The sequence below is a fragment of the Vidua chalybeata genome, chromosome 11 (genome assembly GCF_026979565.1).
Source record: "Vidua chalybeata isolate OUT-0048 chromosome 11, bVidCha1 merged haplotype, whole genome shotgun sequence".
Lineage (NCBI taxonomy): Eukaryota > Metazoa > Chordata > Aves > Passeriformes > Viduidae > Vidua > Vidua chalybeata.
In genome coordinates this window covers 5,474,580-5,488,113 of record NC_071540.1, presented here as the reverse complement: position 1 = coordinate 5,488,113, position 13,534 = coordinate 5,474,580, and the positions used below count along the sequence as shown (strand labels likewise).

The window sequence follows — 13,534 nt, the reverse complement described above, 5'->3', positions numbered from 1 at the left end:
GGTAAGGGAAAAAAAACGAGCACAAAGGTGAGACCAGCAGTAACCCGGGGCAAGATTAGCTACCACTTCTCTAACAACATCTTCTTGATCCTGATAGAGGGAACTGACACCAGCAAAGGGCTGGAACTTGGGCTACATGACAGTGGGTGAACATCCCAGCAGCACACTCAGATTGACCCGATGAGTTCTGTCACTGCCTCGGAGCAATGACATTCCCCTCGGCAGGCAGCCTTGCTCAAGACTGACTAGCGGGGGTAGGACACACAAAGTGCTGTGTTTTGGAAATTGGTCTGTCAAGCTCTTGGTCTGCAGCCAAAGCTCAGGCTGGAACACAGCACAAAGTCAGTGCAAGCGACTGACACCAACACGCGACAGCGACAGGCGCGACAAAACCCCAGAGAGAACGACAGGAGGATTTGAGAGCTGCTCCTCAGGACCCGGGCGAAAGGAGCTGCTGGTTGTAGCCTTGCTTCACAGAGGGAAGTATCCGTGTCACCGAAACTGTCTGCGCTAATTAGAGCCCTGCAGGCATCCTCAGGGATTGAGCAGACACCGAGGAATAAGCTACCTCTCACTCCTATGGGCTGCCCCTCAGTCACAAAGCAGGCGAGATAAGGGAGAGGAATCGCGTGGGAAGCTTTTCATCTCTCCCGCCTGCGCAGCTCTGTGGCTGAGGGAAATCACCCTGAGCAGCTGCACGGCTGAGCAGTTAATCGTTTTCACAACCACTGAAAGTCTCATCATGCCAAACCCTTCCTGAACCCTTCCAAGATGAAATCAGGCCAACCAACTCATGTCTTCTGATAAGATTTTCTGCAGAATACTCATTCTGGGCAATCTCTGCAACCTTGTTACAATCACAAGTAACATAAAAATTAAAAAAGTGACATGGTGAATGGGCAGATATCCACCATTCATAAATTTAAAATATGCTTAAACTAATTTGTATTTTCATAGGTGAAAAATAGTAACCAAGATGACAATTAAAAAGGAAAAGGGAATTTTAAAAATCAATATGTATAATCAGTAAATGAAATTAGCTATTCCATTTAACTTAAGTAAGAGCTTGTGAAAAATGATAATTTAAGTCACAGACATGCCATTTTAATGGTGTATATTGAACTCCTGATATATTTTTTAAAAATGAACAGCTACCTAAACACAAGGGCTCCAGTCCTGCAAAACCCCACATCATGCTTGTGAGTCAAACACACTCAACTTTAATTATGACTCAAAAGTCAATGGCTTCAGCTGCATGCTTCAAATTAGGCACTTATAGGATGAGTGCTATAGAGAATATTTTAATAACAAACACCTCTGCTGTGGCTCAACCACTCACCAACAACTAACAATTCTAACCAGTGAAACACTTAAATTCTGATAAACGCCTTACTGCTCCAAGCATTTTCACACAGCTGTACAGTCCACTTTTCCTAAGCTACATAGTGCCTCTTGTCACTTCCAGTGTTTTTAATGTCAATAGTTTACAGATTTAAAAGACCAAAAGTACATTCCACAAAACTGCATATGAAGCCTGATGCTAAACCACCGTTAGGTGCTTCTTGTCACCTGGAGACAAACTGTCCTCGGATTCCTTAATGGGACGACTACTTGGTGTAAGACTTTGCCTAACACCCACCTCGGCGCTCCTGGACGCGGACGACGAGCTCCCAGGCGGCCACCGCCTCCCTGTCCAGGGCCGCGCGCAGCGTCACCTCGCCGCTCTCTCGCTCCACGCTCACCGGCGACTCCTCGACGGGCGGCGACAGCAGCTCGAACCACGCGGAGGCGAAGCGCGCGGGGGCCAGGGTGGCCAGGCGGGTGCCCGGGCGGGCGTCCTCGGGCAGTGCCAGCGCCAGGGGCGCGGCGGGCGGCAGCGCGGCCCGCCGGCGGCGGCGGGGCGGCGGCGGCGGGAGGCGCTTGGGCTGCGGCAGCACCTCCAGCTCCAGGGGCTCGCTGAGAAGCGCGGGCCGGCCGCGGTCCCGCGCGTAGAGGCGTAGCGGGATGGGAGCGCGCAGGTGGAGCAGGGAGCTCACCAGCACCACGCGTCCGCTGCGCGGCACCACGAAGAAGTGCGCGCTGCGCGGGAGGGCGAAGTAGCGCAGCTCCGCGTTGGCGCCCGCATCCGCGTCCTCTGCCCGCGCCTGCCACACCTGGGACTTGAGCGCCAGCGTCTCCTCCACGCGGAGCTGCGCGGAGCCGGGCCCCACGAAGCGCGGCGCGTTGTCGTTGTCGTCCAGGACGCGCACGGTGAGCGCGGCCAGCTCCGCGGGCGCGGCGCCCTGGGGCGCGCAGCGCTTGCAGCACAGCCCCAGGCGGAGCGAGTACAGCGCCCGCGCCTCGCGGTCCAGCGGGCGGCGGGTGCGCAGCCACACGCGGGCCGTGCGCGCGTCCAGCGACACCTGGAAGTGCGAGTGTCCCTCGCCCAGCAGCTGCAGGTGCCAGCGGCGCCCCTGCACCTTGGCGCACCAGGGCTCGGGCCCCAGCCGCGTCAGGGGGATGCTGAGCCCTCGCACCCGCGTGCCCGCCGGCCGGTTCTCCGCGACGTGGCCGTCGAACGAGGGTGTCCTGCGCGGGGCGGCGCGGGCGGCGGCCAGAGCCCAGCACAGCAGCAGGCAGCCGGCGGCGCGCCGGGCGCCGCACCGCGCTCCGCGGGGGCCCATGCCGGCTGCGAGCGGCGGCGGCCGCGGGAGGGTGCGCGGCACTCCCCGCGCTGCCCGGCCCTGCCCGCCGCTCCCCGCAGTGGGCGGGCGGGGAGGGGCCGGGGCACGCGGGGCCGCCCCCGCCCTGCCTTCCCCCGGTCCGAGAGCCTGCGGAGCGAACCGTCCCGTGCGCCTGCTGTAGGATGTCCCCGCTGGGCGAACTGCCCGAATGATCCCGCTGATGTAGCAACCTACGGCTCGCTTTTCCTCCTCCGGCAGCCGAGTTGTTCATGCACGCGCCGCGGGCATCAGTGCACAGGTGATGTCCTGCAGTCTGTCACATGTCAAGCAGGCTCTCCCAGCACTCCGGTGTCCCCTGAAAACATTTAATTGTTGATTTCTAGACATCTACCTATTCTAAAATGCCAGTTTTGCTCTCAGCGTGTACTTGAGCGCTGTCACTGACCTAAAGTCACATCTTTAGTCATAATTAATCAGCTCCCTTATATCTCCCGATTTGTGAAGGTAAAAAAATTCTTGATGTAATGTAGCTTGACTAAAGAATGTTTCTGGTGATAACCAGAGAGAAATATAACCCAACATTTATTTGCTTGTTTGGATTTTTGGAGTAAAACTAAAAACCCAATAAAACTAAATTTCACCATGTTATGACTACATAAATCAGGGATGTTGTAGAAAAAGTTATTAGATTATGCAATTGCTTTTCAAAACAGATCAGTCCTTTCAAGAATAAAGTCCAACACAATATAAAATGGGAGTTTGTTGTGTTTATGTAGTACATAAATCATTTAAGATTAAGAATCATTCTGAGATTAAAGAACAGCAAAATAATAAAAGATACTCCATATTGGTCACATTACTCAAATTTCATGAGACTGAATAATGTTTACATTTCTCATAAAACAGTGCATTTCCCTTATGTGTGCCACCCAAGACTGTGAAAAAGTTCATAGACATAAAATTGTGCTTTCCTGCAAGCCTTTTGGAGAGGAAGCCAAGCCTTTTGGTTGTCTTTTTGGGGAATTGGCAGTCCAGGATCAAGTAGGAAGGCTATGGGAGACTCAGAATGAAAAATCCAAGTGCTCAACAGGTAGCGGTCTTCTCCATTTCATCCTGCAAGCAATTAAGGAGACACAAATCACCAACTTCACACATTAATATATTCTCTCCATTTATGCCTCACATTGAAATGTCTCTATAAAAGCACCCACCTGTACAGGATGTTATCTTCAGTGCTTTTGTGGGGGCTCTTTTTTGGCCTTAAAATAGAAAATTTTACACATGTGGATGTGTACAGAGCAAAGGGCAATAAAGAATGGAATGAGATAGGAAGAACCCATAATTTGGTGACAAAGATTTACATGGCTTCAAGATAAAAGGATTTTTTCCAAGAGTTTCCTAACTAGTAGGATACTACAAGGAATCTACAAGTAGTATTTGATCAAATTTTGATCAAACCATTTTGTGAGAGCATTTTAGTGAGTTCTGTTTTCTACATCCACTAGGATTTCCCTCTCTAAAAACATACCAGGAACATTACTATATTTTGCAAGGTCTTTTGCTTCTTCATCAGAAGTTCAACAGATAAGTAATTTTAACACACATGTGGTTTTAACAGACTAAAGATGAGCCTCATTCATGATTTCAAATGCAGAACTCTACCTACATTATCCTAATCAGCACATAGACAGGAAACTGGGAGATTGCACAAGACTTTTTTATAAAAAAAAAAATAGAGACCTTATACCATTGTTTACCAAAAAATAAAAGGATGTTGTTTTATAGTTCCTATGGTAATCATAGAGAAATACTTGAGACTCCCTAATCCTATTACTAACTCTGCAAATCATTGGGAATCTGAACTGGTTCCCTGGATATTGTATAGTCAGAATCCATCTGACTTCAGCCCATCTCCAGAAATCCTGACCACGGTGGCTTTACAGTGCAAGTTCCTCAGGTCTTCTACTTCACAAGTTTGTTGAGGTCTAGAATATAATAAAGTTTACACATAATTTGTTTCCTTTTCCTGACTGTTGAACAGCACTCTCTGATGTCCCATCAGGGTTCTCTGAATGTTCCAGACCATCCTCCCATTTACAAAAACTTTATTTTCTGTTACCTCTAAATTTAGATTTGTCGAGATGCACCAGTTCTTGCATTAAAGCAAGATTTTTTTTTTTTTTTTGGCATGCCTTGAATGACATGTGTTCATCTTTTATTACAGTAACTTGAAGTTTCCCTCTTTTCTCTCTGTAAAATCCAGGATTTACAACTCTCAGGGTACATCTACATACCTGAGAGTAAATCTTCTGCCCAGGCTCACAGGCTGCACAGATTCTTGCATGCCTGGAATGCAGGTGAGCATCATTTCCAGAGATCTCACATGACTACAGATCTCTCCTGGTCACACACAGCATCAGGCTAAGCCAACCTTCTTGTTACTGAGGTTCACCTGTGTGACCAGGTGATGGCAAGGCCAAGACAAAATCATAATCTCTGTCAATGTTATGAATTCATCTTTGGAAATTACTGAATTGTAACAGTCTGTAGCTTATTGATTTATATAGAAACATATATATTTTTAATAGAAACGTCATGACAAGCATTTGATGCGGAATTTGCAGTTTACAAATCAGAATTCCTCAGAAAATGAGCAGAAAACATTCTGAGGAAAATCTTGCCTTAACCTTATGGGACTGCAGTGTCAATATTGAGGCAGGAGAGAAGAACAAGATATTCTTCCTCATTTACATATACCTTGTAGCTGAAGAGCAGGATGGCTTAGGGAAAAGTGGGACAATCAACTTTGCTTTTGATCAAAAGGCAAATATGCCTGAAGCAATGAGTGCTCTTGACTGCCACATACTCAATAGCTGGCTTTCCAGGAGAAGAAAGGGGCTGGAAGTCCCCTAAGATATTTTACTATAAATAACTGTAAATATATAATCATAACAGAATTAATTGACCCCTCCGGAGCAAGATGTTGTATGTGTCACCAGGTGCACCTGCCAGACATTCCTCTCAAGCACAAGTTTAAACTTCAGGAAGGGCTCTGCTCTGCTGCATATCCAGCCAAAGGAAGCTCTTCCTACACTATTTACTCCCCGCTCAGGATTCTACAAGTGTCTTGGCAAGCAGCTCTGCAGGATCCAGCCCAGAGTGACACAACAGCCCCCATGCGATTTGAGATGGTTTGTACGTTGCCACTTTTTATAACAACACTTGTAGCTCCATTTTCTCAAATGCAAGTACAAGTGATAATCCTTTCCTGTATAATTTTGCAAATTAAACTTAAATTATTCAGAACTACAGCTGTTGTTGTCTAATCCTTGCTAGTACTTTATGCAGCTTTCTGTCTGTAAGTCACAAATTTTTCTTGGAATCTAGTGCTGAAATGAGTGCAAGAAACGCCTTCTGTCATACTAAAAGCAGAATTCTTCCTCCAAAAGGGAAAAGATAGTGACATTTTCAGTATCTTCCATTATTTTATAACAATTACTTTCCAGTTTATTTCAACCAGCTGGAAGACCCTTTCTGCTGTTAAGCATGGTGTGCTATATACACGTCCAAGGTTAAAGAAAATATTTTAATTGCAATAATGTACCTAAATGGACATATGTATGCAGCTGGAAACACCTCCTACATGACTTATAATCAAATTAAATCAGCTATACAGCCATCTCAAAAAGGGAAACTTCAGGTGTGTTGAAATCAGACAACATAGTCATGATCAATTTTCACTCTAATCACACTCTAAAGGTAGACTCTGTTTTCCCTGGCTGGTGCCTTACTGCTTACCAGTAGAAACATATCATTAGTAATGTCCCTTAACAGTTTGAAAACCTTTAAAGAAAAGCTTTTCTTAAGCCCCTAAGTCATCACATGATAAAGTTTTTTTCACTTGTGACTAACACAGAAAATATAATTTTTTTTAAATAAAACATTTTTTGAAAATAATGATTTTTGCATGACTTTATCCTATTCTCTAAATGCTCATTTTTCTCAAAACTGTGTTCCATCCCCATACTGCTTTAATGAAATGTCTGTGAGAAGCAGACTACTGTTTTCACATTCAATACATAAAACACAACAAATACACGTCCAATACTAAATCTTAGTAAATCTTGTTCCAATTTTTTTCAATTATTTGTATACGTGCAATAAACATAAAGAACCCATTAATTCTTGCTTGTCTTTCCTATTGACAAGTGTAATTCTCCATATCTTCAGTAGCTTTTGTTTTGGTCATCACATTTCTCCATGTGTGAAACCCAAACTATTTTTACCTCAGCAGAACAAATCAAAACAAATTACATTGTGAGAATGTGCAGATCTGGCAAAGAAAATGTATCTGATTCCATTCCAGCAGAAGCTAGGCAGGCTTCTGGTGAGCTGCTCAGCATCTGGCTGAAAGGGCTGCTGAGGAACTTGACCTTCCAGATTCCCCGATTGTGGGAAGGACATCACTGGACTGCAGCCCTATGGCTTGGGATGTGAAGGCTTCCAGGGTCTGGAGCAGACAACTGCTACAAAATCAGGGAGCCCACATCTGCCAAGGGCTGTACTCTGAAAGCCACAGATTAACTGACCTAGATCCAGTGTCCGGTGCAACTCTCCTCCCTAGAGGCTTCCTGGGTTTGAGAGGGGTTTGCTCCCAGGTAGAAGGAAGCAAAGTTAGAAGTATCACACATCAGCACATTTAACAGAAAGGTACTTACAAGAGGTTTCTATAAACAATCCTTTGAAAATAACAGTTGTTTAAATAACTTGAAACAGTGTAACAGTACCATGCACTGGTGTCTGGTTCATTTGCGGTATCTTATACTGTACATCACAATTAGCAAGGGTGTCAATCAGAACAGTTATTATAAGAAACATTCTGGTTTAGTCAGTGATAAGGAATAATATACTACCAACAAGGGCAGAAACCACCTTTAAAGTAATTATCTCACTTTCATCTTTTTGAAATTTAAAGAAGCCCGACAGTGATACAAACCTAAACTAATATTCTGATTTATCTAACTTATATTTTGTGCTCTTACATGTTAAAAATACTCAAGCATATTAATGCTGGAAATTTGGAAACCAAAGCTTATGGCTGTTGTAAAGGAGATACAGAGAAAATATTGTTTGTACAGCTCAAGGAACCAGTGAGGAATGATGCCTCTGTGAAAGATTCATCTTTCATGTGATATGAATGTGTGGTGAGACAAGCAGAAGGCAGTCAGTCTACCTCTTGTTTAATTCTGTTGGAAATAACTGCAGGTGAAGCAGGGCTCAGGCAGCAGCTCCCCTGCTTTCCTCATAACACAGTTACGATATTCCCTTCTGTCCTGCTCTGCTCCTCTCTCCCAGAACAGCTCCCAGGTGTGTGGAACAGCCAAAGCTCTGCGGGGTCAGCTTGGGCCTTCTCAGCACACCTTGACCTAAGCAAAGGGAAATGACAAAAGTAAAACATGAGCAAGCACTGCTTTTTACCCCAGTCTTACCTTTCCTCTCCCAGCTCGAATCTTTTGATTACCCCCTTCTAGCTTTCTGTGAAATCTGCCCTCCATTTATTCCTCTGTCTCTCTTTTCATCTCAGTGTAACAGCAGCCAAAAGGGGAAACTGACAATGAGACAAAGTGGGTAACTTCAATATCTTTAATGTGCATCTTTTATTCCATGGGCTCTTAAATAAATAATTGGAACCAATAGTGTTCCAGAGCATTTAAAGAACATATTTTTCCATAGGCAAAATTTAATAGTTGGAATGCAATAAATACTTAACAATGAAAAAAAATCTAGTGCATCTCATACCTGTGTCATTTTCAAAAATAAGTAAAAAACCAGCACTAGTTCATGTCTGTTACTAAAGCAAGTACATACTCACTACCAGGAGAGAACTGCTGGCTTAGTGCATCTCTTTTTTGCACAGTAGTATCTTTTAATAGAGCCATGCTTCAAATTTATGAAGTTCAAAGAATATGGAAGGGTTAATTTCAGGTTGTTTTGATTTTTTTTAAAGCAAAAATACTTCTGGACTTCCGGTGGAAAACAAGGGTAAACTTCCACATCTATATATAGCAAGTTATAAAACTCGTAAATGAACACTTCTATAAAAGTGAGAGTATCTAATTTTACTAAATAAAATAATGCTACTGGAAACAGCAACAGCTTTCATTTTAACTTAGAGGGATATTTCTAAATTGTCTACTCACTGTAATTCATAGTTCAGATTTTTTGGGGGAGCTGGGAGACATGTTTCAGAACAAGCAATGTTCAGCTGCAAGAAGAGCTAAGAAGGACAATTCTGATCTTCTCTTACAGGCAGTGCTTAATCTGCTCAGCCCAATGCAATGGTTCTAAACTGTCAATACAATTCTCTCTTTCAAATTAATTCCTACTCTGAATCTGAAATATGGGGAAAAAGTCTTTAAGCAGGGACAGTAAAACAATACAGTCAACATTCCTCATTAACCAAACCAACAAACAAGTGACTAAGTGCTTAATCCTGTAGAAATTTAACAATACAGTAAATATCATCAGAGGAAAAGATTACAATTCCAAAAGAAAAACAGGAATTGGTTTAAGCCACAGTCGACTCTCACTTCATATATGTGCTGATAATGCAGAGTTCCTGTTTTATTGGCTTTGCTGTGCTCCAGCTCATTACACACAGCTGCTTCCCGTGGGACAAGTGCAATACCCAGAAGGAGAATGAACAACCTGAAGTATAAGATTTTAGCAAAAAACCTCAAAGGCTTTCATGCTCTACTTCTTGATAATGCAACAAAACCCCAAAACAAATGTTTTTTTTTTTAATTAAGGTGTAAGAACATATATATATAGTAATAAAAATCCCATTAATGGCTACAGCCAGGTTAAAATAACTGTGGACACCTGTGTAGCAGAGAAAATCCATGAGTGATGGCAATCCTAAAATAGGAAATATGCATATATATATATATATATAGGTATAGTTATTTCAGAGGACTGAAAATTACACATGAACTCAAGCAGTTTGCAGGTTGGACTTAAACCCCAATTCAATTCCTACTGAAATCAGTAAGAGACAATCACAGCTGCTGTACCCCACTTGAAAAAAAAAAAAAAAAAAAATATATATATATATATCAGAAGGAAACACCTGAATGTGCTCCTGACATCTGATGGCACTATATGGATTATGTTCCTACAAAACATTTGCTCTTTAGTCTTTGAAATTAAATGTAATTAAAAAGTCTGTCAACAAAACTGTAAAGAGTAATATTTTTTCTTTTCTCACTCCTGTCTTTTACAATCTGAGATCTCCTCACACATGGACATAATTCCCTTTCCAAATCTATTCTACTATATTTTGCTATTAGTGCATACAAATCTTTGCAAAGCCATGATCCAGCCAGGCCACAATGATCTCATGACACATTTATGTATTTTTTATTAGAGCCCACTGCTGAGGCACCATTCGGTGTTGCATTGCAAATAATCTTTGCGTTGGTGTGTTTTTTTATGGCACAATGGAAATTAAGGGGGAAATCTTCTATGGCTCCAGTAAACTTTGGAACAGGCACAATGTTATTGTATAATTACTAATTAGATGCTTAAAAATCACTGTTAATTACTGAAGATTGTTGGTTCTACTCTTGCTGTAAATTTTTCTTAATTTCTTTCTCATCAAACACAATTCAATTTGCTTTTTTTTTATAATATTACTTTAATATTACTTTTCTTAAAGTATCAGTTTCTGTAAGGTGGAAAAATCTTGCAATGTTTATCTTTAAGGTGTTGCAATGTTTGCCAATATTTATAACAATGTTTCTGTGATTAATTTTTATTAAAATTTTAATTTAGGCCAGAGATGACTAAGCAAGGATTTCATCAAACAAGGATTTCCAGTGTATCTTCCAAGCAGAAGTGCTAAACACAGAGTTTGCAGTGTTGTCACAACCACCAGTATTTTGCTTTATTTACAATTGCTTGAGGAATGAGATGTTTTGGTTATGAATTTTTTCATGCATTCTGTTATGATTCTAATATGATGTCATTCCAAGGGTGATTACGAGGCCAATGTGAGCATTACTTAAAGAAAGACACCATTTATAGTGATTAAAACCTTGTGGAAAAAAATCAGCTGCTTTTCTTGATCCCTCTAGTGTTTGAAATTGAGTCTCAAAGGGCTTGTGAAGGATCCTGCTTATTGAAAGTGATCTCCTGGAGATTTTTACATACCTCAAGTAGTCCTGAGAACTCTGCTGAATTCCTAATGTACACAATAGTGCATAATTACTTGCAAACCGACACATACTGAGCATTTTTGACAGCTGATATTCCTAAATAATAGAGAGTATAAGTTTAAATAATAGAAAAAACAGTCTTTTAAAAGCATCTCTTTTCTGTTTACCATCCTTCATCAATATAAATAATACACAGAATTCTGTGGATATATCAAAAGCATCTAGAATTTTCAGGAATCCACTGTTTCTGCATCACAACTAATGGTTCTGAACACTATAAACAACTCAACTGATTCTGAAGAACCTTGGTCCATCCTTTTATGCTTTTGCATTTAGAACTGCCCGGTTTGCAGAGGAAATTATCTATACCTGGGAGCAGCTGAAAAAGAAACCAGGCATCTGACAAGCCAAAAATTATACACAACCTAAAGCACTGTTGCCTCCAGATTTCTTTAATGAACCAAACTCTCCCTTTTTGCTTCCTGAGCCTCATATCGTAATTGGCAATAACTACAACACCTTCTCAAAACACAAAACCTCATCAACTGCCAGCTCCCTGCTAATAAACTCATCCAGAACAACTTATTAAGACATAACCTTTAAGTGTGTGAGCAAACAATATGCAGTGAAAGCCGCAACACAAATATCTATAAAGCGAGATGAAGTATTAGGATTACTGCAGCTTTCTCTGAGCAAAGCCAAGCATATGGTGGTATAATGGAGCATGAATTTACAGCAGCAGAGATGTACGATATAGATTAAAGCTTCATCTGGGAGAACATACTGCGCGGCAAAAAAAAAACCCAAAAAACAACTAACAACTTCCCCCCCCCCCCCCCAAAAAAAAAAAAAACCCAAACAATTTTTTGTTTTATTTTCTGGTTTAACGATGAACACAGAATGCTGTTGTGTAGAACGAGGGCTCCCTCTGCTGCCCACGGGGACGGACAAACCAAATCCTGCCTTCTGAACCGCTAAAAACGTGATCCCGAAATAGCCCTGATTTTCAATCGGTCTGAACATGCTTCTCAGAAGACGAGGATGGATGCGAGGTTTTCAGGCAGGACGGATGGGCTCCTGTGATCCATCTGGAGGGTGCGACATGGAAAGATGCGAAGAAAATTAGCTGAACTAATTTTGTCTGCATTTGCTGCAAGAGTTGTTTAAATGAACAAGCACTTGACACATTTTGTTACTGTTTAAAACTAGACCAGAAATATTTGGTGAATACATCTTTATTATCCCTGTTTTAAGGGACCTGTGGCTTCGTCCTGGCAGAGCAGCTTTTGGAGTTGTTTCTTCATTTAAATTAAATCTTAAAGTACGAGTGGAAAACCTACAGCCTGTAATAAGAGCGCGACTGACCAACACTAAAGGCTGAAATCTGAGGTGTGAAAGTTAATTTTTAACGTGATTGAAGCTATTAAATGAGAGTCGCAGTAACACTTGCATTGCTATTTTGACGCTATTAGCGTCAAATGGCCAGTCTGATGAAGGCCATTACATTTGTCAACTTTTTTTGGGGGGGGGGAGTAGGGATTTTTTTCCTCTTTGATTCCAGGGACAGGGCCGTGGCTGAAGGTCAGGATGTCTTTTAGTCCCCATTGCCGACTGTGCACCGAACTGCAGAGCAGGGTGCTCAGCACAGGGAGGCACTTTTGGGGAGCCCCAAAAGCAGAGCAGACCTGGGGACAGCGCCGCTCCCCGCTGCTCCCGTGGGATGATCCACCGAATCGCGTCCCCACGGCTGCCTTTTAGAGGAAATCGGAGGGCCCGTGGCAGACACAGAGCCACCAGTCCATGGTGGCATTTGTAGCAGTCACTGGCACAACGAAACGCGGCAGAACCTCGGTGTTCCAGCAGCCCAGCGCGACCGTGCCCGTCCCTCTGTGCCCTCACACACAGCGCACTCCGGGCTGCTCCCGCCATCCCCTCACACACAGCGCACTCCGGGCTGCTCCGGTCCCGTTCCCTCACACACAGCGCACTCCGGGCTGCTCCGGTCCCGTTCCCTCACACACAGCGCACTCCGGGCTGCTCCCGTCCCGTGCCCTCACACACAGCGCACTCCGGGCTGCTCCGGTCCCGTTCCCTCACACACAGAGCACTCCGGGCTGCTCCCGTCCCGTGCCCTCACACACAGCGCACTCCGGGCTGCTCCCGTCCCGTGCCCTCACACACAGCGCACTCCGGGCTGCTCCGGTCCCGTTCCCTCACACACAGCGCACTCCGGGCTGCTCCGGTCCCGTGCCCTCACACACAGCGCACTCCGGGCAGATCCCGCCATCCCCTCACACACAGCGCACTCCGGGCTGCTCCCGTCCCGTTCCCTCACACACAGAGCACTCCGGGCTGCTCCGGTCCCGTTCCCTCACACACAGCGCACTCCGGGCTGCTCCCGTCCCGTTCCCTCACACACAGAGCACTCCGGGCTGGTCCCTCTGTGCCCTCACACACAGCGCACTCCGGGCTGCTCCCGCCATCCCCTCACACACAGCGCACTCCGGGCTGCTCCCGCCATCCCCTCACACACAGCGCACTCCGGGCTGCTCCCGCCATCCCCTCACACACAGCGCACTCCGGGCTGCTCCCGTCCCGTGCCCTCACACACAGCGCACTCCGGGCTGCTCCGGTCCCGTTCCCTCACACACAGCG

The 13,534-nt window shown here is 44.4% G+C and overlaps 1 protein-coding gene and 1 long non-coding RNA gene across 2 annotated transcripts in view; both read right to left on the bottom strand.

Annotated features, from left to right (window-relative positions):
* LOC128793868 (neural-cadherin-like) overlaps positions 1–2,663 on the bottom strand; it is a 60,393-nt gene extending 57,730 nt beyond the window's left edge. The window contains exon 1 of the mRNA XM_053953295.1: positions 1,640–2,663. Within this exon, the coding sequence (XP_053809270.1) occupies positions 1,640–2,663 (1,024 nt within the window). The remainder of the gene's footprint in view (positions 1–1,639) is intronic.
* A 242-nt stretch (positions 2,664–2,905) lies between these two features.
* Positions 2,906–11,673, bottom strand: LOC128793698 (uncharacterized). The gene is made up of 4 exons (XR_008432865.1): positions 10,875–11,673; positions 8,864–9,056; positions 7,897–8,089; positions 2,906–3,776 (listed from the first exon to the last, which is right to left on the bottom strand). It is a non-coding gene; the product is annotated as an uncharacterized LOC128793698 (long non-coding RNA).
* Positions 11,674–13,534: the final 1,861 nt, after the last annotated feature.